The 27,829-nt window shown below is 38.2% G+C and overlaps 1 protein-coding gene across 1 annotated transcript in view; it reads right to left on the bottom strand.

Annotated features, from left to right (window-relative positions):
• Positions 1-26,962, bottom strand: part of METTL16 (methyltransferase 16, RNA N6-adenosine) — a 67,336-nt gene extending 40,374 nt beyond the window's left edge. The window contains exons 1-2 of the mRNA XM_069483481.1: positions 26,872-26,962; positions 19,717-19,844 (exon numbers count right to left, since the gene is read on the bottom strand). Coding sequence (XP_069339582.1) covers positions 19,717-19,844 — 128 coding nt within the window. The 5' untranslated portion in view covers positions 26,872-26,962. The remainder of the gene's footprint in view (positions 1-19,716; positions 19,845-26,871) is intronic.
• Positions 26,963-27,829: the final 867 nt, after the last annotated feature.

Here is a 27,829-nt window from a genome sequence, read left to right as displayed (position 1 = left end):
TACTTAGCTATGTCACTTTGGACAAGTTATTTACCTCTATGAGACGGTCTCCTCAACTGTAAAACAAGGATAATAGTACCAATATCACAGCACCACTATGCGATAACCTGTGAAAAGTACTTAGCGTAATGTCTGGTACACAGGAACTATTTAACCAATGCTGGCCATTTTTTACTGTTACCATTAACATCATTTGACATTAGCATTTTTTGAAAATCATACTTAAAAGTGGAAAGAAAGTAGTATAAAATGTTTAATAATGAAAATAGGATAGGATACTTAAATATAACAATACTATAGACACTAAATTTACAAAATGTAACTCAAGTTTTGTGAAGTATAATTTACACACTATAAAATTCACCTGTAAGTGTACAAATGAATAGTTTTTAGTATAGTAACAGAGTTGTGCAACCATCACCACAACCCAATTTTAGAACATTCCCATCATCCCCATAAAGAAACCACATGCCCAGCTGCAAATCACTCCTTATTTCCAACCTCAGCCTCAGGTAACCACTAATATACCTTCTGTCTCTATAGATTTGCATTTTCTGGACATTTTATATAATTGAAATCATACAATATGTGGTCTTTTGTGTCTGCAGTCTTTCGCTTAACACAATGTTTGTGAGGTTCACGCATGTTGTAACATGTACCAGTACTTCATTCCTTCCTATGGCTGAATAATATTCCATCGTACAGATAACCACATTTTGTTTATCCATTCATCAGTTGAACATTTGGATTGTTTTTACTTTTTGGCTATCATAAACAATGCTGCTATGAACATTTCACATACAAGTCTTTGTATGGACATATGTTTTCACTTCTCTTAGGTAGACACCTAGGAATGGATCATATGATATATATTTATGCTTAACTTTTTAAGAAACTGGTGCCAATATAGCTATTTTGATGTTAAAATACTGCTAAACTGAAAATATTAAAAAAAGAAAACCAACAAACCTTATCTATAAACAGGATGTTCTGAAGGGAGAGCAGAAAGCCAGTAGATGGGATTGTATGGTAGGAAGAGCTTTGAAACTGTCTGCTTAGAATTCTGGCCTTAAACTGTATGGTCAGACAGCTGACATCCTTAAACAACTTCTGATCCACACCATCTTCTTTAGTATTCCCTTCCTGGTCATCAAATGACCAACCATTTGAAAAACTCAATGCCCATCTGGATGTTTGAGTGTCAAGAATGCTGTATCTACCTAGCAACCATGCAAACTTCAAGCAGGCACCATCAACCCAAGCTCCCTCCATCACCCCCAGCAAAAATGTTCTAGTATGGAAGTCAGGAGACCTGGATTCTAATCTTAGCTCTGCAATCAATTAGCCATGGACTTTGGCAAGTCACCTCAACTCTTAGATCTCAGTTTCCCCATCTATAAAACTTAAGGGATTAGACATGACAATCTAAGGGTTTTTCTAACTGGAATTTTATGACTCTGTGAGGAACACTGTAAACTAGTACAATGATAGTCACTTAAATATATGTAGATCCAAGCATAGACATAAAAGCAGTTGAAACAGTTACTGAAAACAGATAGAATAACCAAAGCAACAGTAAACACTTCTATCATCCTTCAGTCTGACCAGATAATAAATTCTTTTTTTCTTCTGTTATATTATGCCAAGCACACAGTAACATAATTGAATACATAAAGAATAAATACCCAGTAATTAGATGACATGACTTACTCTTTAATAAAAAAAAAACATTTACAAAAACACAACTTTCATAGTAAAAGAACTTGTGAAAAGAGTAATGACAGGTAGGATTAGATTTAATGGATATATCAACAGATTTGTTGTTATCTATATAAAAATTATACTCTACCTGAATATAACTATTTCCTGTGATCTTTAAGAATGCTTCAGGATACTAACTTATAGGGGGAAAATATGGAAGGGATTAAGAATGCAACGTTAATATAATCTACAGCAAACAGAAAGAAGATGGCTATAAAGGAATCTCAAGTGATAAGACAAGAGCCTAGAAGCAATGACACGCCACCCATAGCAATGAGCATACCTAGTGACCTAGACCTTGGTTTCTAAGTACCACTCCCCATTAAAAGGAATCAGAGTTCCTTGGATAAATGGCTATTACAGGTCTGGAGTAGGGAAAGTACAAGATAGACCCAAAATATTTTACTATATAAGAAAACAGAACGCACTCAAAGGAAGATAGGGACAAGTAAAAAGTACACTGGAGCCAGCTTGAAGGGGCTCCCGCTGGGCAAATCTGGGTCCATGTGAATGAAAAATGCTAACAAGGGATTATAGCCCATAAAATAAAAGAATACATGAATCCATATTTATATAAATAGATAAGTGGGGGGAAAGGACAGCTGTTACTTAGAATAGAATGACAATAAATGTAGAAGTAATGGAGTTAGAAAATTACATTTGGCAATCACCATGCTAATAATTGTTTCAATTAAGAATCATCAATGGATGCTAAAAATAGGTAAAAGTTTGATGAGAAATAGGATATTTACATAGTCTCAAAGTATTTCCCCATAAATTATCAACATGCTCAGCCAAAAGATTCCATTTAAAGCTGATAAATTAAGTAGCAGAAATACAAGTATACTTTTAAGAATATAAACACTAGAAGAATTAAAAGAAATAATATAATCAGATAAAATCAGGTAGTAAAGGGGGGTGAAAATCAGATCATAAGAAAAAAAAAAAAGAAGCAACCAAACAAAGCACAACATAAAACAAATGTGAAATAAATGAATGTGAATAGTAAACACAGTATAAGACTCTCAGACTAGATCACAAAGCCAAAACCAGCTAGCCACAATAAACTATGCTGGTAAACAAAAACTATGGCTAAAAAAGAGTAAGTCAAACATTGAACATAAAAGCTTAAGTAAAAGTATATCAGACAACTATAAATAAAAAAGAAAAGAAGAATTATTTTACAACAGATAACCTTCAATTTTATAAGAGAAGGATTAAATGAGAAGTAGCAACTGTGCAGGATTGGATAAAAATACAAAATGCTGGACAGAGGTTGGGAGAATAATAACTTTTAAAAGCAACTGACTTTACATTTAGGTGGGGACTGGTGATCTTTTAAAGAACAGTTTCTATAGAACAGTGGAAGTACAAGTTTACTGTATGAATATATGCTGGCAATAAAAAGTCTCATTAAAATATATTAAGTCTATGTAAAGGGATATTAAGTCTATTCTTAGACATCAGAAGTAGATATACATTAATTCTGTCATCTGTGGGGCTGGCAAAAGAGTTAATCCGTGGGCAAGCAACCATGAACACATTTCTGCTCCATTCAATTGCACAGCAATTGCCTCAATCAATTTTCACATTTAAAAAAAAAAGCTTGTACTACCTTTGTATTTCATGCTCAATTAAAAGCAGTACAAACTCAGGATCAACAAGATAAATGATGGAGCAATTAAAAGGCATAAAATCTATAAAAACTTTAGTTTTAATTCTAACAGGAATATTGTATTTTATTCCTGTGAAATCAGTCAAGTGAGTGAGAAAGATGGGCCAATTCCATTTCCTTCAATGACACAGGAATGAAGTCAAATTTTACACATGGAAAGAAAGGTCACATCTGAGTACCACACCAAGGCATCCATTCAAATATATTCATGTCCTTTATTCTACAGTGGTAGCCCAATCTATTACTAAACTTCATTGCTAAACACACAAGAGGAAAATATCTCAACATAATGTCTATGTTCAAAAGTCTTAAAATCTCAAATGTAAAATTTCAGAAAATCTATTAAAGAAACTTAATAACCTAGATACCTTGGTAAATTAAACCTGAACAGTATTACCTAAGAGCAGTACATATTAACATAATTATTGCCTTACGACTTCTGAATGTTATTATGCACTGGCATTTCAAATAAACTGTGAAAATCAGGAGTTGCAAACTCAAATATTTACAAGGAAAAGCTATTGGTACTACTGCGAATGCCAGTCCCTGACAAGATAAGGAGATTGTGCCAGAATGTAAATCAACCCACTGAAGAAAATCATGCAACCAAAGAAACATCAGCTGAACTAAACATATGGCACAAAGTCCTTATTTTTGCAAACAGTTACAAATAGTTCACGGTTGAGCAGCCAGTTCAATGACCACACCTTTAGTAGCACTACACCAGATGATACAAATGACCATTTCAAAGGGTATGGCCACCACTCAGTTCTAGGTGGTTACGGTCAAGTGTGTTTGCCAGCCCAGTTTTGCCAGATCTCTTAATATCTATTTTCCAACCAAGTTTTCATATGAAATTTCTTTGATTCTTAAAATCAATATGGGCAATATATAATAACTGTAGCCTTATGCAACTTACAGGCTGACAGGTTGCATCCTCTACTATAAATAATGGAATTTTTAAGGAAGTTGGGGTACTTGGTTCCTCCACTTTTAAAGGTGAAGTATTACATAAAAATGTTTCACTTTCTATGAGCACTACTTTGTTCAACTGGATTACACAGAATAGGCTTAAGAAGTTGTGATAGCTGGCATGCATTCCTTTATTCATTCAACGGATACTGGTTAAGTGTCAACTATGGGCCAGGCACTGTGCAAAATGCTGGGGGTACTGCAGTAAGCAATCACAGACGATCCTTCCCTTCGTGAAGCTGACAGTCTGGTAGTAGAGGACAGGTATTAATCCAAGAATCACTCAAATTCATGTAAAACTGTAACAGTGATAAATACTATGATAGGTACAAGGTGATATGAAACCTCCCTAATTCGTGGATCTGCCTTAGGAAGGTCAGGGAAGGCTTCCCTGCAGAGGTAACTGAGCTACAAACTGAGAGTAGAAGAAAAATTAACAAAAGAAAGGAACTAGGGGAAGAGAACATGGCAATTAGGGTCCTAGGTAAAAAGAACAGCAGGTACAAAGACCCTAAGGCCGGAAGGAAGTTAAGGGGCATTCAAGGTCCTGAGAGACAGTCACAGTGTCTAAAATGCAGCCGGCAAGTAAGCATGCATAATGCATAGTTCAAGATGAGGCTAGAGAGGAAGATAGGGACCAGATTATGTAGGGCCTTATAATTATAGCAACCATACAATTTTATCATCCAATAGGGACTTTTCTGAAAGCGAAAGTAAAAGCCACCAGGATAATTATAATCTATGTTAAGGATTTAGGTCTGGTATGGAATAAAGACAGACCAAAATAGAAGCAGGTGCCAATTAGGAAAGTATTGCTGTATCTGGGTTAAGAGGCTAGATAAACCTAGCAATGGCAGACACATGGAAAAGTGAGAGGAATTAAGAGAGATTTTAGAAGAGAAATTTCTGAGATTTGGTGATGGACTGATATGGAAGGTGAGGGAGCATGTGTTTCATATTTGTCTCCCAAGGTTCTGACCTGTTCAACAGGACAGACAGCACCATCACTGAAGTTAGGAACGCTGGTAGAAAACCATTTTTGAGGAGAAATATCATAAATTTGAGCTGTATCTGAGACATCCATGTAGAAACATTAAGTAAGCAGCGATCTCTAGGTATGGAATCCAGAGAATAGGTTTGTGGAAACAAATGTGTCAGTGATTTGCTAACAAGCAAGTGAAGTCCTGCCACAGACGAGAGTGATTCAGGGGAAAATATAAAATGAGAAAGGAAGAGAGCTGGAGACTAGGCCTTGAAGATTTCTTTAATGGTTGTGCACACCATCATTACAGAGGATCTCCACAAGGAGACAACGGGAGGCCAGAGTGGAAGAAGGAAAACCACAGCAGTCTGATGCGAAGGAGGCCAAGTTAAGAGGGTGTCCATGAAAGAGAACAGCTGGCAGAGCAGTAACCTGCTGCTCAGAAAGCAACTGAGAGCTGAAAACCGGAGTTAGTGATGTGAGATCACTGGAGACCTTTTCAAGAGCTGCTTTGGTAGTGGCAGAATTAGAAACCACCCTGGAATGAGCTAAAGAGCAAAGTATGGTGGGGAAAAAAATGGAGACAGTAAAAATAGATAATTCTTTCAAGAAGTTGAGTTATGCATAGGAGAAGAGAGATTGGGCAGTAGAAGTGGTAGGAGAAGTTTTGTAGTTGATGGAGAAGTTTTATTAATATTTTTTTAACAGAAAACATACACATGTTTAAAAGTCACTGGAAAGTCACAAAATCCCACATATTATGATTCCATATATCTGAAATCTCAGGAATAGGCAAATCCATAGAGATAGAAAATAGATTAGTGGTTGCTAGGGGTTAGGGTGAAGGGGAACAGGGAGTGACTGCTATGAAGTAAAGGATTTCTTTTGGGGATAATGAAAATGTTCTGGAATTAGGCAGTGGTGTTGCTTGTACAATTTTATGAATATATAAAAACAATAGAGTTGTACAATTTAAAATGGTGAATTTTATGGCATGTGAATTATGTCTCAATTTTTCAAAAAGCCAGTGAGAGGAAGCTAGTCAACAAAGATTAACTATTTAAGATAAAGAACACTGGACTGTGTAAAGCTCTTGAAATGGGCAGAGGGTATGGGATCCAAAAATAGAGATGGAGTCTTTAATTTAGTTGGAATATAATAATAATAATAATTCGTTGTCCAATAGAACATGGTCTTTCTAAAGGACCTGAAATATCATCTTTACCATGTCTCCCTCATAAGCTAGTTGAAAAAATAATCTCAAAGTGAACATTTTAGGGATAAAAAAACATTATTATATTTTGTCCACCAACTCATACCTACCCATCATTGAACCAAAGAATCTATAATAAAAATAAAAACAATAAAGTAGCTTTCAATGGTGATTTTTACATATCCCACTATTAAATTTTGGTAAATTTGACCTATTAAAATGAAATGGCCTTATAACTCAACAATCAAAGAAAGAAACAACCCAATTTAAAAGGAGAGGTGGGGCATGGTGGCTCAGGCCTGTAACCCCAGAACTTTGGGAGGCCAAGGCAGAAGACAGCTTGAGGCCAAAAGCTCAAGATCAGCCTGGGCAACACAGTGAGACCCCATCTACAAAAAAATTAAAAAAATTAAATAACAGTGGGCAAAGGACTTGAATAGACATTTCTCCAAAGATATACAAATGACCAAGTAGCATATGAAAAGATGGTCAACATCACTAATTATTAGGGAAATGCAAACCAAACCCACAAGATATTACCACACACCCCTTAGAATGGCCACTATCAGAAAAACCAAAACAAGTGTGGGCAAGGATGTGGCAAAACTGGAACCCTGTACACAGCTGGTGGGAAGGTAAAATGCTACAGTCACTACGGAATACACTATGGAGTTTCCTTAAAAAATTAAAAATAGAATTACCATATGATCTAGCAATCCCACTTCTGCGTATATATCCAAAAGAATTGAGAACAGGATCTCAAAGAAAGACTTGTACATCCATGTTCATTGCAGCATTATTTATAATAGCCAAGATGTACAAAGAACCTAAATGTCTATGGACACACAAATGGATATATGAACTACGTTATATACATACAATGGAATATTATTCAGCCTTAAAAAAGAAGGAAATCCTGCCAATGCAGCAACATGAATGAACCTGAGGGCATTATGCTAAGTGAAATAAGCCAGTCACAACAAGACTGCATGTTTCCACTTATAAAAGGTATCTAAAGTAGTCTAACTCTAAAACAGAAAGTAGAATGGTGGCTGCCAAGGGCTAGGGGGAGGAAAAAAGAGGGAGTTGTTCAACGGAGAGAGTTTCAGTTTTGCAACACGAAAAGATTCTAGAGATCTATGGTACAATGAGCATACAGTTAACACTACTGTACATTTAAAAATGGTTAAGATGGTAAATTTTGTTATATGTTTCTTTCCACAATAAAAAAAAAAGGCCTTAAATTATTATTCAAGTACTGCAGTGATACCCTTTCCATTTGTTCAACTCTCTGATACATAAGATTGATTGAAGAAAATGTCCATTTTTTAAAACTTTAACACCCCCATGGGTCAAAAAAGCAATTAGGTAGTAATATCATACAAAAACACAGGTCCTAAAACAATGGAAAGGACCATTAGTGAATAACTCTAAATTAATCGAAGAATCTAAAGTTCTATTGGCAAAATAATAAGCTGATTATTAACAGCTTGAACAATTAAGCTGATCTTTTAAATGACCGTCCCTATGCTGGTTAAAAAAGAAATGACTGGGAAAAAAACTCCAGTCACCCAAATACCTCTTTGCCCTCTCCAAGTACAGTTAAGAATACTGTGATTCTCTAGCAAAACCCAGTGACTTATCCTAAATTCAGTGAAACTTAAAAAAAAAAAAATTGACTGGCAAAGAGAAATAATTAAATCAATTTAAGTTTTATATTACAGAAAATTTAGGAACAGCTTAAAAGTAGTAAGTAGAGAATTGGTTAAATAAGCTATAATATATCCACCCAAGAAAATATCATGCAGTCATTAAAAAGAATAAGGCTGGGCAGATCTATGTACACTTGTATGAAGAGGGTTCTTGAAATATTAAGTTAAAAAAAAGACAAGTTTGAATAAAAGCATATACATACATTATGATTGCATACCAGTAAAAACAAAACAAAAAGACCCTGTATGTGTATACGCAGAGAGGAAAAAGAAGTCTGGAAGGGTAAGAACTGCCTCTGGACATGGATGTGGGTGTTTCCTATTCTTTTTAATGGCTGCACGGTATTCTCTTACGTGGATATATTGTAGCTTTTGTTAACTATGGAAAATGCTATAATACAATGTCAAATGAGGAGAAAAAAACCTATGATTGTATCTATACCGCAAATACAACCACAAAAATTACTATATCATATATGAATAAGGACAAAGGCTTAGAAAGAAAGACTAAGTAATTTCATCTTTTAGGGTGAAAGAATTTTGACTTTTTTCTTTTATGTATGCAACATTGCCATTATAAATGTAGTTAGGAAGGACATATTTCTGTAATTTTCCCCTTAGGGAGCCTATAATGTCTGTATAATAAAAAATAATTCCTTTTTCACGGAAGGAAAACAGGTCCTTGGGTCCAGGGCACTTTTTTTCCATAACAGAAGGCCAATTCTGTGTACGACCAAACCAGGATATTTCCCCACAGCGACAGCAATCACCAAAAGATAGTGCTGCACTTAAGCATTCACCACATAGCTTCATGAGACATTTGGGGCAAGAGAAACAGCAATATAATTAATGTTTTCTAGGGCTTTCAAACAGAGTTGTTGCTTACATAAATAATTCTTGTTATTCAAAAATATACATACATATTCACTCTGGTGAACTAGAACACACAATTTACTAATAAGCAACTAACTATCCTAATCGCCAAAAATAACAAGACATTAAGCAAAGGCTAGTCTAATTGAAAGAAATAAAGTGAAAATCAATAAAAAGCTGATTCTTAGACTTTGTTAGTAAAATGAGTGTTCGTTTTCTACTTCTAAGAAAATGCAGACACTAGTTCTGAGTGTTGGAAATCCTTTTGTAGGACAAAGTCAAGTCATCTGACTTGACTAGTTAAGTATCTAGGTCACATTAGCACCTTGGGACATTCAAAAATCCTGAACACAGGCAAGATCTTTTTTCATTCTCATTTCCAAGATCTCAGGGAGGCCCAGGAACTAAAATTAGCTCTCACGTGAATATTAGCAATTTATTCATTCCATCAGTCTTTGTTGTTTGTTTAACATATCCAGCTTCACAAAACAGCCTATTGTCACCAGGCTCATGTTCGATCTCCCCAGAATGACTGCAGCTCTCTACTGATGAATACAGTACTACCCTTATTGATGGATTTTGGAAGGATACATTTCTGCAATCCATGGTTGAAACAACAATCATTCTAACATTGGAGAAGCTGAACCTTATGTAACAACAAAGGTCAAAGCCTCTCAACCTTACTCCAACATTGGTTTCTAGTCATTAGATCTAGAGCCTCGCTGAGGTGCTAAAAATGGTAGTCACCCAGTATGACAAAGTTCTTCAATGTTGGGTCTTTGGTTCAAAACCAAATCAGTTAAGCGTCACACTCTATTCAAGTTCAACTGACAGGGCTCAACTAAACTGGGGCTGTCCCTATGGAACTGGTTATTATTAAAAAAAAAACCCACAAACTAAAATCCAATTGCAATAGTCAGTTACGATTATAACAAAGCAGTGACATGCGCAGGGAAGAATGAGAAAGAAAAAGAGAGAGAGAGAGAGAGAGACACACACACACACACACACACACACACGGGAAGAGGTACCACACCAGCAATCCTCATCCCTTTAATTATACCAGGCTTAATAACAATATGAGTATCCATCATTTTCTAAGTGTCTACAATGTGTTAGTCACTTTACATGCATTATTGCTAACCTTTATGACAATCATCCTAAATATATCCTTTTACCCCCACCCCCTTTTAAGTGAGAAGACTCAGTCTCAGTAAAGCTAAGAAAATTACTTAACATCTCACAGCTAAAAAAAAAAAAAAAATCTCACAGCTGGTAAGTGGCACCCTCAAGATTGGTACTTAAGATGACTAACTTAGACGTTCCCCTCTTCACATAACACTCCCAATTTCCTTAAGAGAGCACTTAAGAGTTGACAAATAAATGACACTCCAACCAATCTGAGGCCTAATGTTTTGTCTGATATTCCTTTTCCATCATTAATTGAGTTTATATTTTGGCAATTCTTCTTTCATAAATCTCAGAGTTAAATAAAAAGCCATTATAAAAATGAAGAACATTCTATCCATACAGACAATCATCAACAACTCCTACCCAAGCAAGCAGGAAGGCAGATGATGTCTAGGAGCAACTGGGTAATTTACACTAAAAAAGAGTGTGTGTGTCTCTTCTCTCCTGTATCTATAACAGGTCCCTTCTAAACATGTCACATTGTCAACTATAAATGTGCTCAGACTGTTCCCATCTTTAAAGGAAAAAAAAGGGAGTTTCTCCTCAAGAGTGCCTTATCATCTTCCCATCTCTCCAAAGACATTTGTTTTTCCCTGCAAAATGCCTTAAACTTACTTTTGTTCAGAGGAAGACCTAAGTGAAAAATTAAAAAATAAAAAAAAATTTTAAAAAAGGAAGAAAATTACTTTTGCCTATTGCAAAAACAACCACCTTGAACCTCACAGCTCATAACCTTTTAGTCCCTTCTTACGCACAGCATATCAGCACAGGCATTTTGGTTTTAGTTTGAAGTACAATTATTACATTTTATAATCTGCAACATTCATGCTATAGCCTACATGGTATTCCACTGCAAAGAAATGCACAGTAAGAGTTTACATTATGGATATTTAGATCATTTCCAATTTTTCTTTTTCTTTCCTTTTTTTCTGAGACAGGGTCTCGCTTTGTTGCCTGGGCTAGAGTACAGTGGCATCATCATAGCTCACTGCAACCTCACACTTCTGGGCTCAAGAGATGTTCCTGCCTCAGCCTCCTGAGTAGCTGGGAATTCAGAAGCGTGCCACCACACCTGGCAAATTTTTCAATTTTTTTGTAGAGATGGGGGTCTCACTATGTTGACCAGGTTGGTCTTGAACCCCTGGCCTCAAGCAATCCTCCCACCTCAGCCTTCCACAGTGCTAGGATTACAGGCATAAGCCACTGTGCCCAGCCTCCAATTTTCCTTGTTATAAACAGTCTTGGGATAAACATCCTCAAACATACCTTATTCTACTTATGTATGCTTTTTAGAACTTTTAAGGTTTCAATTCCACCAGCATTCTATCACTCTCCTCACTTGACTATATTTTTGCCATAGATGGATATCATTGTAATGAATCTTTGCTAATGTGGTCCATTTGTGTTTCCTATTTGTGAATTTCCTGTTTTTATCTTAACCTTTTCAGGTATTGAGTTGTATTTCCTTTTTCTTATTGTCTTCTAAAAGTTCCTTATATTAAGGATGTTAATTCTCTGCCATATGCTGTAAATATTGGTATTGTTCTGTCATCTTTTACTTATATTTTCTTCTATGTAAACTTTTCTTTATGTAGTTGAATCCATTTATTTTTTCTTTTATGAATTCTACCTTTAGAGTATGCTTATCACACACCCAAAGTTATACACACATTTATGTACATTTTGTTCCTGGTACTTAAGACAGGCAAATAACAGCAAAGGAAATAATCAACCGAGTGAAAGGGCAACCTAAGAAATGTATTTGCAAACCATATATCTGATAAGGGATTAATTCCCAAAATATATAAGGAACTACTACAACTCAACAGCAAAAAAATCCCTAATAACCCAGTTAAAAAATGGGCTAAGGACCTGAATAGACATTTCTACAAAGAAGACATACAAATGGCCAACACCTATCTGAAAAGATACTCAAAGTCACTCATCAGGGAAATGCAAATCAAAACCACAATAAGATATCACCTCACACCTGACTATCAAAAAAAGGCAAAAGACAAAAGTGTTGTTACAAATTTTGACAAAATTGGATTGCTCAAGCACTAGTGGGAAGTAAAATGGTACAGCTGCCATGGAAAACAGTATGGAGGTTCCTCAAAAAAAAATAAATAAATAAAATTAGAACTACTATGTTCATGGCAATCTCACTTCTGAGTATTTATTCAAAAGACTTGATATCAAGATCTCGAAGAGATATTAGCACTCCCATGTTCACTCCAGCACTATTCACCAGAACCAAGATGTGGAAGCAACCTAAATGTCTACCAACAAATGAATGGATATATGAACTGTGGTATATACATAAAATGCAATATTAATATTATTCAGCCTCTAAAAGAAATCCTGCAATATGTAACACCATGAATGAACCTTACAGGAATTATACTAAGTGAAATAAGCCAGTCATGGAAGGACAAATACTATAATACATGATTCCACTTAGATGAGGTATCTAGAATAGTCAAATTCAAAGAAGCAAAGAACAGAATAGTAGTTGTCATGGGGTAGGGGTGGGAGGAGGGAGAAACTGGGAGTTGCTAAACAACGGGTATAAAATTTCAGTTATGCAACATGAATAAATTCTAGTGATCTGCTATATAACACTGTGCCTATAGAGAATAATACTGCATTATACACTTAAAAATCTGTTAAGTGGGTAGATCTCACGTTAAGTGTTCTTATCACAATAAATAAAAACAGAAATGAATTGAAATCATTAAGCCAGTATACTTTGCATAACATATTAATATAACAAATGGAATCTAGTGCTCCCTCCCCATGGCTATCCCAACTGCATCAATTAAAAATCCATTATTATTTTTTTAATCCATTATTGTTATTATCCACTGCCCAGCACCCTCTGGCCCCCACTTCCACCCCACTAATGACCTGAGATGCTATCCATATTCTAAAGTCTTTAAACAGTGGGATGGGATCTTACTTGGGAGTCGGGTTCCAAAGAAAGCACATAAGTGAAAACTCAGTATGGTGAAAATTAAACTGAAAAACTGTTTTAATCATTCATTGCACTCACATTATAATTAACACACAGGAGCTGAGACTGATTAAGAAAGGCAGACTCACCCTGTCCATTTTACACTCCCCCCGGGAGGCACACTTTGAGTAGGACAGGCGGGAATCAGCCCACCATGTAATGTGCACATTCAAAGGGGTCCTGCTATTTAGACTTAAGTGGGTTTCCAAATGCCACTCTGGGCCAGACGGTCTATTCTTGCTCCAATACTATACTAATGTTTTAATCACTCTAACTTAATATATTTAAATAACTATCTGGGAAAGTTTACACCTTTATACCTCTCCACCACTCCTTATTCTTGCTTAACATTTGTCTTGTGCATCTTTTCTTTGAACGTTGGAAACATTTTGTCACTCTCTCTCCCAAAAACCTTATAGAGATTTTGATTGGAGGAAAAATTGACATTTTAACCATATTGAGTCTTTCCATTCAGAAACACAGTACATCCCTTGATTTGTTCATATCTTCCCCTAGGCCCCTGAACGTAATTCTGCTGTTTTACCCACATAAATCTTTACATGTTTTTTGCCAAGTTTTTGGTCATTACTCCTTGCTATTGTGGATAGAATCTTTTATTGCAACTATACTTTCCAACTAGTATTTGGAAAACTATCAATTTTCTTATATTATTTTTATATATTTTATATTTTTAAAATGTGTACATAAATATTTTATTCAATAATCTTATTATTTTTTAGGTGATTCTCAAATGCTTTTTCAAGTAGACAATAATCAAGCCATCTGTAAAAAATTATAATTCTTTTAAAAAAATATTTATACAGGCATACTGTTTTATTTGCACTCCACTTTATTGCACTTCACTGATATTGCATTTTTTTTGCAAACTGAAAGTTTGTGGAAACTCTGTGTCTAGCAAGCCTATCAGCGCCATTTGTCAAAGAGCATGTGCTCACTTTGTGTCTGTGTCACATTTTGGTAATTCTCACAATATATCAAACTTTTTCATCAACTACATCTGTTATGGTAATCTGTGATCAGTGATTTTGAATGTTACTATTTTAATTGTTTGGGGGCACCACGAAGCATGCCGTTATAAGATGGAGGACTTAATTGATAAATACCGTGTGTGTTCTGTTCCATCAACTAGCCGTTCCCCCACTCTCTCTCCCTCTCCTCAGGCCTCCCTATTCCCTAAGACACAACACTGAAATTAAACCAATTAATAATCTTACAGGGGCTCTAAGTGTTCAAGTGAAAGGAAGAGTCCCACATCTCTCGCTTTAAATCAAGAGCTAGAAATGATTAAGCATAGTGAGGAAGACATAGCAAAAGCTGAGATAGGCCAAAAGCTTGGTCTCTTGCACTAAACAATTAGCCAAGTTGTGAAGCAAAGGAAAAGTTCTTGAAGAAAATTAAAAGTGCTACTCCAGTGAACACACAGATAATAAGAAAGCAATGCAGCCTTATTGCTAATATGGAGAAAGTTTTAGTGGTCTGGACAGAAGATCAAACCAGCCACGTTGCCTTGAGCCAAACCCAATCCAGAGCAAGGCCCTACCTCTCTTCAATTCCATGAAGGCTGAGAGAGGTGCGGAAACTGCAGAAAAACAGTTGGAAGCTAGCAGAGGTTGGTTCATGAGGTTTAAGCAAAGAAGCTGTATCTATAACATAAAAGTGCAAGGTGAAGCAGCAAGTTCTGATATAGAAGCCGCAGCAAGTTATCCAGAAGATCTAGCTAAGATAAATGATGAAGGAGACTACATTAACCAACAGATTTTCATGTAGGCAAAATAGCCTTCTATTGGAAGAAGACGCTATGTAAGTCTAGCGCTTTCATAGTTAGAGAGGAGAAATCTATGTGTGGCTTCAAAGTTTCAAAGGACTGGCTGACTCTCTTATTAGGGGGTAATGAAGCCAACCATACTGAAAATCCTAGAGCCCTTAAGAATTATGCTAAATCCTCTCTGTCTATGCTCTATAAATTGAACAACAAAGCCTGGATGACAACACATCTGTTTACAGCATGGTTTACGGAATATTTTAAGTCCACTGTCAAGATCTACTGTTCAGAAAAAAGATTCCTTTCAAAATGTTACTGCTCATTTACAATGTACCTGGTGACCCTAGTGCTCTGATGGAGATGTACAGGGAAATTAATGTTGTTTTCATGCCTGTCAACAAAACATCCATCCACAGCCCATGAACCAAGGAGTAATTTCAACTTTGAAATCTTATTATTTAAGAAATACATTTTTTAAGGCCATAGCTGCCATAGATAGTGATCTGGGCAAAGTAAATTGAAAGCCTTCTGGAAAAGATTCACCATTCTAGATGCCATTAAAAACATCATGATTCCCAAGAGAAGGTCAAAACATCAACAATTAACAGGCGTTTGGAACAAGTTCATTCCAGCCCTCATGGATGACTCTGAGGGGTTCAAGACCTCAGTGGAAGAAGTCACTGCAGATCTGGTAGAAATAGCAAAAGAACTAGAATTAGAAGTGGAGCCTGAACATGTGACTGAATTGCTACAACCTCATGATAAAACTTGAACAGATGAGGAGTTGCTTCTTACAGATGAGCAAAGAAAGTGGTTTCTTAAGATGGAATCGACTCCAAGTGAACATGCTGTGAACACTGCTGAAATTGCAACAGGCTGGGCACGATAGTGCATGCCTGTGATCCCAGTACTTTGGGAGGTTGAGATGGGAACATCACTTGAGGCCAGGAGTTCCAGGCCAGCCTGGGCAACATAACGAGATCCCTATCTCAACAACAACAAAAAAAGAAATGAAACCTAAGGATTTAGAATATTACATAAACTTAGCTGCAACAGGATTTGAGAGGACTGACTCCAATTCTGGAGGAACTTCTACTGCAGGTAAAATGTTATCAAATAGCATCATATGCTACAGAGAAATCTGTTGTGGAAGAGTCAACTGATGTGGCAAACTTCATTGCTGTCTTATTTTAAGCAATTTTTACTGCCACCCCAACATTTAGCAGCCACCACCCTGATCATCAACATCAAGGCAAGGCCCTCAACCAGCAAAAAGATTACAACACACTGAAGGCTCAGATGATCATTAGCATTTTTAGTAATAAAAGTATTTTAAAATTAATTCACACATACCTTAAGTGTGCAATGCTGTTGCATACTTAATAGATGACAGTACAGTATAAACATAGCTTTTTTCTTCTTTTTTTTTTTTTTTTTTTTGAGAGAGAGTACTGCTCTGTCTCCTGGGCTAGACCACAGTGGCGTCACCATAGCTTGGTGAAACCTCAAACTCCTGGGCTCTGAGTGATCCTCCCGCCTCAGCCTCCCGAGTAGCTGGGAGTATAGGCAGGTGCCACCACACCTAGCTAATTTTTAAACTTTTTATAGAGATGGGGTCTCACTCTAGCTCAGGCTGGTCTCAAACTCCTGGCCTCAAGCTATTTTCCCACCATCGCCTCCCAAAGTGCTAGGATTACAGGGGTGAACCACTGCACTCGGCCATAAACATAACTTTTATATGCACTGGGAAACAAAAAAATTCGTGTGACTCACCTTACCGCATCATTTGCTTTACTGTGGTGGTACAGAACCGAACCTGCAATATCTAAAATGTATGCCCCTACCTCTTTTAATAAATAAGGGAAGCAACAGACACTGAGCCAGAGGGAGCTCCAGCTCAGTCATTTCCCAGTGTTATAAGCCCATGCAATTTATTTGAAAAGAGCGTGTATTCATGTTTATAGGTTAAAAAGTTCAAAATATTAAATCAATTAGTATATTATTTAGCCCCTCTATTGGCAGTACTTAACGTTTTTTGGGGTCAATAACTCTTTTAAAAATGAAGTGCTAAATTATAGGTTAAAGCTTTGAACTCTATCTCTTCAAGAAAAAGATTATACACAAAAAGTATTTTTACTTAATTGCAGTCAAAACATTCATGGATTCTATGAAAGTCCCTAAGTTCACTGCTCTCTATTTGTCTACTTGGTTAGAAAAATAAGGAAAATGTCTCCAAATTATGTCAAACATTTTTAAAAAGATAATTTTATGTTATATTTTTCAACATGCTAAAGTTCTTCATTTTTAAAATATTCATTGAAAATTATTTCTCTAGCCTTCTTTTTCCAATTTGATGTTTTGTGTGTATATTCAGCTTTTTTGTTTGTTTGTTTGTTTTTGCCTTCCATTCTACTTTATCTGATTTAGGGGAAACCATCATTTACCTAGTATATTTTTGTCCATCCCTTTATTTTTCATTTTGCTTTAATTTTTTTTTTTAGGTATGTGCTATGGTCTGAATGTGTCCCCTAAAATTCATGCATTGGAAACCTTGAGAGCTGGGACCTAATGGGAAGCGTTTAGGTCACGAGGGCTCTGCCCTCATGAATGGCTTAATGCCGCTGTGAAAGGGCTTCGTGGGAGTGGGTTCCCTCCATTCCACCTTCCCTCAGGTGAGGACGCAGCAAGAAGGCCCTCATCACCCTTGATCTTAGACTTCCCAACCTCCACCACTGTGAGAAATAAAGTTCTGTTCTTTATGTATTATCCAGTCTCAGGTACTCTGTTACAGCAGCACAAAATGGACTAAGATAGTATGCTAGTTATATTATTTATTTTAATAGAGGAATTATTGTCTATTTAACTTAATAGAAGAAATATTCTCAAGCATTCAACAAATATCTATCGAATGTCTATTAGTTGCCAGGAATCTTTAATCCACTTAGATACACTGTTACAACAGATTGGTTTAGTCTGCTTCAGAGTGATTTTTTTTTAAAAAATATATATCTTAAACCTTCCTAAAAATCCTCATCGTTTTAAAAACCCTCCCCTGATTCCTCAATCTCTGAAGAATGATCATAGTCCATTCTGATTGGCATGCTATGAAAGGCTCTATGAGACCTGTTCCTTCTCTCTTTCTTTTCCTTTCAGTCTCATCCTGTTATTCCCTAACCTGCTGTCCTATATCCACTTCAGCCCCACTGACATGCAGTTCTCCAAACTTACCACACCTTTCACAAAATTCCGGTCTCTATACCCAGAATTCCTTCCCCCCTTCTATTCAACTTTCAGTATTCAGCTCACATAGCTGGGCCGTCACTAACACCATGCCCACCATCTCTCTTGAGACTTCTATTTTCCCCTGCCAATGAAATACTCCACTTGAATATCCCATAAACTTCTCAGACTCAATATGCCCAAAACTGAAGTCATATTTAAATATATTTAATGTTTTTAATTTCTATTTTGAAGTATGTTTTCAAATGTGCTTAATATAGTAACACAGTAAGTAGCACAATCATTCACATATGGGTTGTGTTCCATTTTTTTTACTGAGTGGAGTAGACAATCAAAAAAGCTTGGAAACCACAGTTCTGGGGCATTTGATCTTAACCTTTGTATGCTTGAGAGGCAGGGAGAGGAGGTTACAGATTCCCTGTGAGAATCTAATGAAAGCTAAAGATCATCTCCCAGAAAAATGAACATAAACATATTTTCTAAAAGCTTTTATATGATTTTAAGGGAATCTTGGTCCCCAGGTTAAGTCCTGCCCCATGGCCTCCATTCCTAAAGCCACGAGGGGATGGCCAGGAGTAAAGCCTTGCAATCCTATTGCTCTTTACCTTCCCTCTGCTCCTCAAACCCTGCTCCTTTCTCCCCAAAGCAGGGTCACCACACCTCTCCTAGGCAGCCCTGGAATTTCCATTCCCTCTATAACTCCCACAGAATTTAGAAACAAAGTCAGAAATGGTTCCTTCTCATGGATAGACACATCATTCATTCCCAAACCATTATCATTTTTGCCATACCCTGAAGCATCTATATTATTATTTTCTTCATTTTAAAAAATCAACTTTTTAATTTAAATTTAACAACATCTTAATACTATCTGTGAAATTGGTTTTGATGTCTTGATTATTATTTTTCTAACTCACATCAAAATAAACACATATTTTATTACAATAATGTCTTCAGATCCTCACTAGTCACCAAGTTTTAGATCAAACAACACAATCCCAAATCTCTGCATTTACTCCAGAGTTTCTGTAGGGTAAGCAATGATTTGGACATCAAGAGAAATTATTTTTAAGACAGAAGGAAATATAAAAACATTTGGTCCAGTCCTCTCATTTTATACATTAAAAAGCTGAGACCCACAGAGGTTAAGTGATTTGTCCAAGGTTACATGGGAAGTTTAAGGAAATGTCTATGGTTAACATTCAGGTCTTCCATCAGTCCTGTCGGCCTTCTGCTACATTGTGTCCATTTAGATCACACTAGAATGATAGAGCATCAATAATTTTTAATCTGTTACCTACCTCACTCTTCCATTCAGATTTATCTGAACATGTTGCTTAAAATCTGGATATTTGGATGCCAGATATGCAAAGTCAGGAGGTTTGTCCTTGTATCTATTTCTTGCATGCATTGATTTACTCAGAGCCATCTTAAAAAAAAAAAAAAAAAAGGAAAAATAATCAGCATATTTAGTTAAAAAAAAATTAATGGGGAAAGCTATGGATGCCAAGTCAACAGTTACAGCTAACATATCTTTGCCAATCAAGTGAGAAAGTAGAAATTATATTTTTAAAATGTATACAACAAATAAGCACATGAAAAGATGCTCAACATCATTAGTCATTAGGGAAATGCAAATCAAAACCACAATGAAATGCCACTTCACACCCACTGGGACTGTTATTAAATAAATAAAGTAACAAGTGTTCTGCAAGGATGTAAAGAAATTGGAGCTCTCATGCGTTGCTGGTGGGAATGTGAAATGGTACAGCTGCTGTGGAAAAGAGTTTGGCGGTTCTTTAAAAAGCTAAACATAGAATTACCATATGATTCAGCAATTCCACTCCTAGGTATATTCCCAAAAGAACTGAAAGCAGGGACTGAAACAGATACTTGTACACCAAATGTTCACAGCGGCATTATTCAAAATAGCAAAAAGGTAGGAAACAACTCAAGTGTCCATCAACAGATGAATGAATAAACTGTGGTGCATGTATGTATATATATACACAATAAATATTACTCAGTCATAAAAAGAAATGAAATTCTGATACATCCTATGATCCTTATGCTAAGGGAAATAAACCACACACAAAAGGACAAATATTGTTGTCAGTGATAAACCAGGTTAAAAAAATTAATTAAAAAGGGACAAATATTGTATATTCTACTTATATGAGGTACAAAGAATAACCAAATTTATACAGAGAGAAGAACAGAGGTGACCAGGGGCTAGGAGGAGGGAGGCATGGGGAGTTACTGTTTAGTGGGTACAGAGTTTCAGTTTGGGATGATGAAAAAGTTCTGAAGATGGACAGTGGTTATGGTTGCACCACAGTGTGAATGTACCTAATGTCCCTGAATGGTACACTTAATAATAGTTAAAATGGTACATTTTAAGTTATATATATTTTATCACAATAAAAAATGTACACAACATACAATGAACCCCTTTTTTAAGTCAAGGGAAGAAAATTAAAAACTATTCCTTTAAGAGAATTGAAGCAACACAAGGCAGTATGATCTATAGCCAAGAATATCAGGGATTAGTTTTTTTACAGTGGCCTTCCAAGGACTGAATATTTAGTAGTGCAACATGAAGTCACTAATATTTGAAAAAAATATCTTCTATTCCAATTTCTTTTATCAATTTTAGCCGTCATTCTTAGGTAGGTAAAACCAAATGAAAGCAAACATAATTTTGTCTTTTTCCAGATTACAAAGAGGAGAAAAGCTAATGTATTTATATCAAGAAATAAAAACTGGAATCAGGGTGGGGAACTTGCAGCCTTGAGGCCACATGTGGCCTCTGGATCCTCAAGAGTGACCTTCTCAGGGCCGGGCGCGGTGGCTCACGCCTGTAATCCTAGCACTCTGGGAGGCCGAGGCGGGTGGATCGCTCGAGGTCAGGAGTTCAAGACCAGCCTGAGCAAGAGTGAGACCCCGTCTCTACTAAAAATAGAAAGAAATTATATGGACAACTAAAATATATATATACAAAAAATTAGCCGGGCATGGTGGCGCATGCCTGTAGTCCCAGCTACTTGGGAGGCTGAGGCAGTAGGATCGCTTGAGCCCAGGAGTTTGAGGTTGCTGTGAGCTAGACTGACGCCACGGCACTCACTCTAGCCCAGGCAACAGAGTGAGACTCTGTCTCAAAAAAAAAAAAAAAAAAAAAAAAAAAAAGAGTGACCTTCTGACTGAATCCAAATTTTATAGAAGTTTGGATTCAGTCAAGGGGCTGCACTTGAGGATCTGGAGGGCCACATGTGGCCTTGAGACCGCAGGTTCCCCACCCCATTCTAAACAGTATTTTATGTAAGCCAGAAGTTTAGGAGTCATCTGATAGTTCTCTCTCCCTCTCATATCCCAAAAATCACCAGTCCTGTAGGTTTTACCTGCTAAATACCTCTCAAATCCATCTACTTTTTCCTATCCACCCCAGATCTGCCCAGTACAAGCTACCTAAATTGCAAGAATTGCCTCTCTATTTAATTTTTTTTAGGGATGAGTTCTCGCTAAGTTGCCAAGGCTGGCCTTGAACTCCAGGGTTCAAGTGATCCTCCCGAGCAGCTGGGACTACAGGTGCACGCCACCATGCCCGACTTACAACAGCCTCTTAACTGGCCTCCCTGTATCCACTCTTGTTCTCAGCATTCCTTTTTCAACTTTGCAGTGATCATTTCTAAACACAAATCTCAGTATGTTCTCTTCCTTTGTCCACTTGCTCAAACTTTTAGGATAAAATAAAAAGTTATTACTTCAGCATACATATAAGGTCCTTCGTGACCAGGCCTTTCCTATCTTTTCACCATCAGCTTAAGTCACAAGCCCTTGCTCTTCTTTCTTTTTTTTTTTTTTTTTGAAGAAGTTTATGTGACAGATTTATTCACTTATTTATTTGTTTTGGAGACAGGGAGAAAGAAAAACTCCTTACTGTTGTGTTTGGGGGGCAGGTAGAAGAAGGAACTTGATAAGAAAATACTTAGCATGATGATCTTTAAGATCTAGCATCCAAATTTTTAATTCCTTTTTTTTTGGAGGGGGATACAGGAAGGATGGTTCTCTTATCCTGGTTTGCTTTCCACTGTTTTTGTCCCACTCCATCAGGACTAAGTCATTCCTCAAAGCAAGTGGGAACAAAACATAATCTCTTACAATATTTTTAAGAGGACATGCTGGCTTGGTCCCTGTAACAATATGTCAACAAAATGTGCTAACCGCTTTTTTTTTTTTAAGCTGTCAAAGGAGCCAAAGGGATTAGCCCAAATTGCAGGGCTGTTTTAAAACAGCAAGCCATCCTGAGAGGGCCATCACTAATGCCATTTTGCCAGACTTTCACTGAGTGACTGCCATTGGCGAGGCTGGTGAGGATTAGGCTGCTCCACTCTCAGGCATGCCCCTGCACCCGGGACCTCAGAGTCCCCCTTCCCAGGTGCGGGCACCCAACTACGGGATTTCCCTTGCTCTTCTTTCTGTCCCCACCCTAGCCACAGGGCCTTTACACAGGCTATTCCTTTTGTCTGTAATGTTCTTTCCCCCCTCTTCAGCTGGTGAATTCCTACTCGCCCTTGGGATCACAGTTTAAGCATCTCTCCTTCAGGAAGGTCTTTCCTTCCCTAATCTCCCCACTTAAGTCATATCCCCTAATATAAAGTCTTCTAGCAATAAGCACTTTTCCTTTGCAAGCTGTGTTAGAAATGTAATTTTACATAGTAATCAATCTGTAAACATTCTATTTCAGACGAGTTTTTTTTGGTTTTTTTTTGAGACAGAGTCTCGCTCTGTTGCCCAGGCTAGAGTGCCAAGGCATTAGCCTAGCTCACAGCAACCTCTAACTCCTGGGCTCAAGCGACCCTCCTGCCTCAGCCTCCTGAGGAGCTAGGACTACAGGTGCTATACCACCATGCCCAGCTAATTCTTCTATTTTTAGTAGAGACAGGGTCTCACTCTTGCTCAGGCTGGTCTCAAACTCCTGACCTCAACTGATCCTCCCACCTGGGCCTCCCAGAGTGCTAGGATTACAGGCATCAGCCACTGCGCCCGGCCTCAGAAGAATTTTTGACAGCTTTCTATAACAGAAATTAAACAACCAATTTCAAAAAGAATTGCTGTCTTCAATCCAGACTTTTCCAAATCATGTATCTAACTGCCTACCATATTTCTCACTTGTGTGACTCAAAAGCACTTCATGTATAAGATGTCCAAAATTAAATCATTTCTACCCATCCCAAACTGGTCCTCTCCTAATCTTCCCTATCTCACCAAATGCACCGCTATCTTTCTGGTCATGCACAAGTCAGAAATCTTTAGCACCTTCTCCACCCTGACTTCCCCATTCAAAACACACACTATGTCCTGAATATTCTTATCTACCAATTATTTCTAGACCCTATCCAACTTTTCACCCTTCACAACTCCACCTTTCTGGCCCAGATCATTATCATCTCTTCTTGGATTGCTATAAGAGCCTTTAACTGATCTCTCTGTAACCACTCTTGCCCCTGCAAACCATTTTTCACCCAGCAGACAAGTCACCCCCCTGGATGCAAATCCGAACATTCCCTTACTATTAAATAAATCTCTTCAGTGGCTTCTCAAAGCACTGAAAGTTAGGCCAATAAAGTGTAAAATCATTAACAAGGCCTTGTGTATCCCTCCAACCTCATTTGTTGCCACTCTCTCCTTCCTGCACCATGCTCCAGACATATGGGTCTTCTTCCATCTTCTCCATTTGCATGGTGGTCTGCCCCATCATCTGCTATTCTTACTGCCTGCAAGACCTTCCACCATCTTCTTTCACCTCTGAAGGCCAACTAACCCTTCAAATCACACCCTAAGCATCACTTTTCCAGGCAGGCTTTCTCAGACACCACACATCCAATCAGGGCACCTACTCTATGAGCTTCGAAGCATCTTGTGCTTTTCCCTCAGAGCTATTATGTGTGTAATTAGTTTATATATGTCACACACACACACGCACGCACCAGACTGCAACCATATCCATCTTATTCTTCATGGTACCCCTAGCAACTGGCATGCAATAAATATTTGTTGAGTAAATGAACAGTTCAGAATTCGGCAGAATTAGTAGTCATCTGAAAGTTTTTCAGCACACTAAGTTACCATATTTTGTCCCTCACACTATCACTAAAACTCATTATACACCAGTTTGATTTTCCTATCATTAACATATCCCTTACCAACCATCAGGAAACAGAGAAGCATAAAACTAGGATAGACCCCAATCCCCAAGAAAACATCAAAAAGGAAAATGCTTTCCTTTCTTGTGATTCTGGTAAGCAACAAAAAAGAAAGGTGGCCAGGCGCAGTGGCTCATGCCTGAAACCCCAGCACTCTGGGAGGCCAAGGTGGGAGGATTGCTTGAGTTCAGGAGTTCAAGAGCAGCCTAAGCAAGAGTGAGACCCCATCTTTACTAAAAACAGGAAAAATTAGCCAGATGTGGTGGTGTGCACCTATAGTTCCAGCTTCTTGGGAGGCTGAGGCAGGAGGATTGCTTGAGCACTGGAGTTGGAGGTTGCAGTGAGCTATAGTGATGAAACTGTACTCTAGGCAGGGCGACAGAACAAGACTGTCTCAAAAAAAAGAAAGAAAGAAAGAAAAAAAGAAAGGCACTCTAATAGTCATTTCAAGAGATTCTGGTATGTTAGAGGTCTGCAACACAACAAGAAAGATTCTAAAGACTACACAGCTGACACTGATGCACATGCCACTTGACAGTGAACATACGTGAACCAAATTAAATTACAGATATGGCAAATTCAGTTCATTTCCTTCATTACCCAACATTTCTGGTCAGAACAGATGCAGAATTAGTCAACAAAACCAATTCTTTTTTTTTTTTTCCCTTGAGACAGAGTCTCACTTTGTTGCCAGAGCTAGAGTGCCATGGAGTCAGCCTAGCTCACAGCAACCTCAAACTCCTGGGCTCAAGCGATCCTCCTTCCTCAGCTTCTCGAGTGGCTGGGACTACAGGCCTGCACCACCATGCCCGGCTAATTTTTTCTATATATATTTTCAGATGTCCATATAATTTCTTTCTATTTTAGTAGAGATGGGGTCTCGCTCTTGCTCAGGCTGGTCTCGAACTCCTGAGTTCAAACGATCCACCCGCCTCGGCCTCCCAGAGTGCTAGGATTACAGGCGTGAGGCACGGAGTCCGGCCAATAAAACCAATTCTTTCCTAACTAGCCTCCTAATACAGGTAACGGGTTCTTAGCCAAATATGTCCCATTCCTCAGAGTTTAAATGGGTGTCAATTCTTCCCTGGCATCAGCATTGTTACTCCCCACTTCTCTCTAACCTAACATCCACCCTGGCTCATTCTGTTCTAGCCACAGTTGTCATCCTTGCTGTTTCTCTATCCAGTCTGGCACACTCATGCCTCAGGGCTTTTGCACTTGTTCAGTCTGCAAGGACTGCTCTCCCCCCAGAAATATATACATACAAGGTACACTCACCCTGTTCTTGTCTCATGGCCAAATGACACCTTTTCATTGAGGCATTTCCTGAGTATCCCATTTAAATGTGCAGTGAATGAACAGACTGGTTTCCCCTCCTAGCTTCAGTTTTCTACATAGTATGTAGCTCCACATACTCCCCTGCTAGTAAGCTTCATGAAAGAAAATATTTTGTCTGTCTTGTTAACTGCCATACCCCAACGCCTAAAATAAGGCTTGGGAGAGTAGCCACTCAATTATTTGTTGAAGAAAAACACAATGGAACTCTGCATTGTTCAGGCCACTGAAACACAGCACCCTCATTCTGAGCACGCAGTCCCCATCTTGAGCCTCAAAAAAACCTCAGCCCAAGGGCTGGAACTTTTTTCTTCCGGGTTATCTGAGTCACTCGGAAAGCTAAACTAGTAGATCCTTGAGACTGACACTTCCACTTTCTTTGATTTTTCTCATCCCCACACTTGTTTCCTTCTTTCTTCCTGACCATTAACCCTGTTCACCTACCATTTCTCTTAATACATAAGCCTGTAAAATAGACTAAATTCCGATTTCATAACTTCAAATTCCTTCTGCACAGATCCCTCCCACCTCAACCCCAATACATTTTCTCCCCTCGCCTTCCCTCGTAAATCCGATTTTTCCCACTAGTTCTGCCACTGCCAGTTCTCCTTCTCTTCCATTCTTTCTACGCCCTCATCTTGCCCAGTTTGTCTTCCCGCCTGTTTCAGATCTCTCTAAACCTCCTAAACCCCAGGGGTCTTTCCTACTTCAATTCCAGTCTCTATTCTATTCGCCAACTCCTCCCACTCACCCACCCTCAACACTCCCCGCGCGCGCGTACACACACGCACATCAAGTCTCTCCCTAGACCCCGAAATGAGAAACACACGAGCCCAAAACCCAAAAATGACGAACCCGGGTGATCCAGTAGTTAAGTGACCCATGATCGCAACCCGCATGAGAGCTGTTAAGACTCACCTCTGAGGCCAACGTTCCTGCCACACGTCGTGTCTGGGGTGGGCCTGTACGACCCCCAAATCTTAAGCCACCCACAGCGCGAAGCTCCTAGAAACGCAGGTGCTACGCTTTCAGCGCGCCGCCATCTTGTGAAGACATCCTGCCTCGTGATTGGACAAGTAACTATCGCGCGGTTTGTAGCCAAGCCTGAAGAAACAAGAAACTGTCGCGAGACCTGGAGTTTGAGCCTCCTTCGGACAGAAAGTAGGGGTGTGGTAGCAAGCGGCGTCTTTTGTAGTGTGGCGGGAGGCGACCTGCATTTGAATTCGCTGGGGAGATTGTTTGGAAAAAAGCAAAAAGCTTTCTGGGCCCCACTCCAGACTTACCAAGTCACACTCTCTGGGGTAGGAAGGGGAATATGAAGTTGAGGGAGGGAGACTTTGAGGTTTGATGGCGAGCAATGGGCGCTTATTTTGCAACAGGTCTGTCCTCAGGCAGTGTCTCAATTATTACAGATGACCTGTGAGGTCGGGAAGAGTAGTCTCATTTACGGAGGAATTACTGAGGATCAGGGATTCAGGGATTCGTTTGTTCAAGATCTTACATTCGCATGACGTCAAGTTCACGTTCTTTGTATTTCCTCTCCTGCCTTGAGCGGGAGCATTGCTAATGCATTTCATTTTCTTCTCAACTCGGTTATACTCATTTTTACCCTCCGAGAAGTGGGGTGAGCATTAATCTCCCCATTTTACAAAAACTGAGAAAAGTTAATGACTTTCAGAAGGTATACAACTAGTAAGAAAGCTAGGGCTAAAGTCAGCTTCAGGACCTAGTACCTTTTTCCAAAAAAATAGGCTTGTCTAGGTCCTAGTAATTACTGTGAAAGTTTCTGGCAAACAATTGCCATAAAATTGGGAGATAGTTAGCAGGGAGTAAGGAATGGAGGCTTCAGCTTTGTGGAGGACCAAGCTATCAGTTG

This window comes from Eulemur rufifrons, chromosome 9 (genome assembly GCF_041146395.1).
Source record: "Eulemur rufifrons isolate Redbay chromosome 9, OSU_ERuf_1, whole genome shotgun sequence".
Classification (NCBI taxonomy): domain Eukaryota; kingdom Metazoa; phylum Chordata; class Mammalia; order Primates; family Lemuridae; genus Eulemur; species Eulemur rufifrons.
This window is presented reverse-complemented; position numbering and strand designations above follow the sequence as displayed.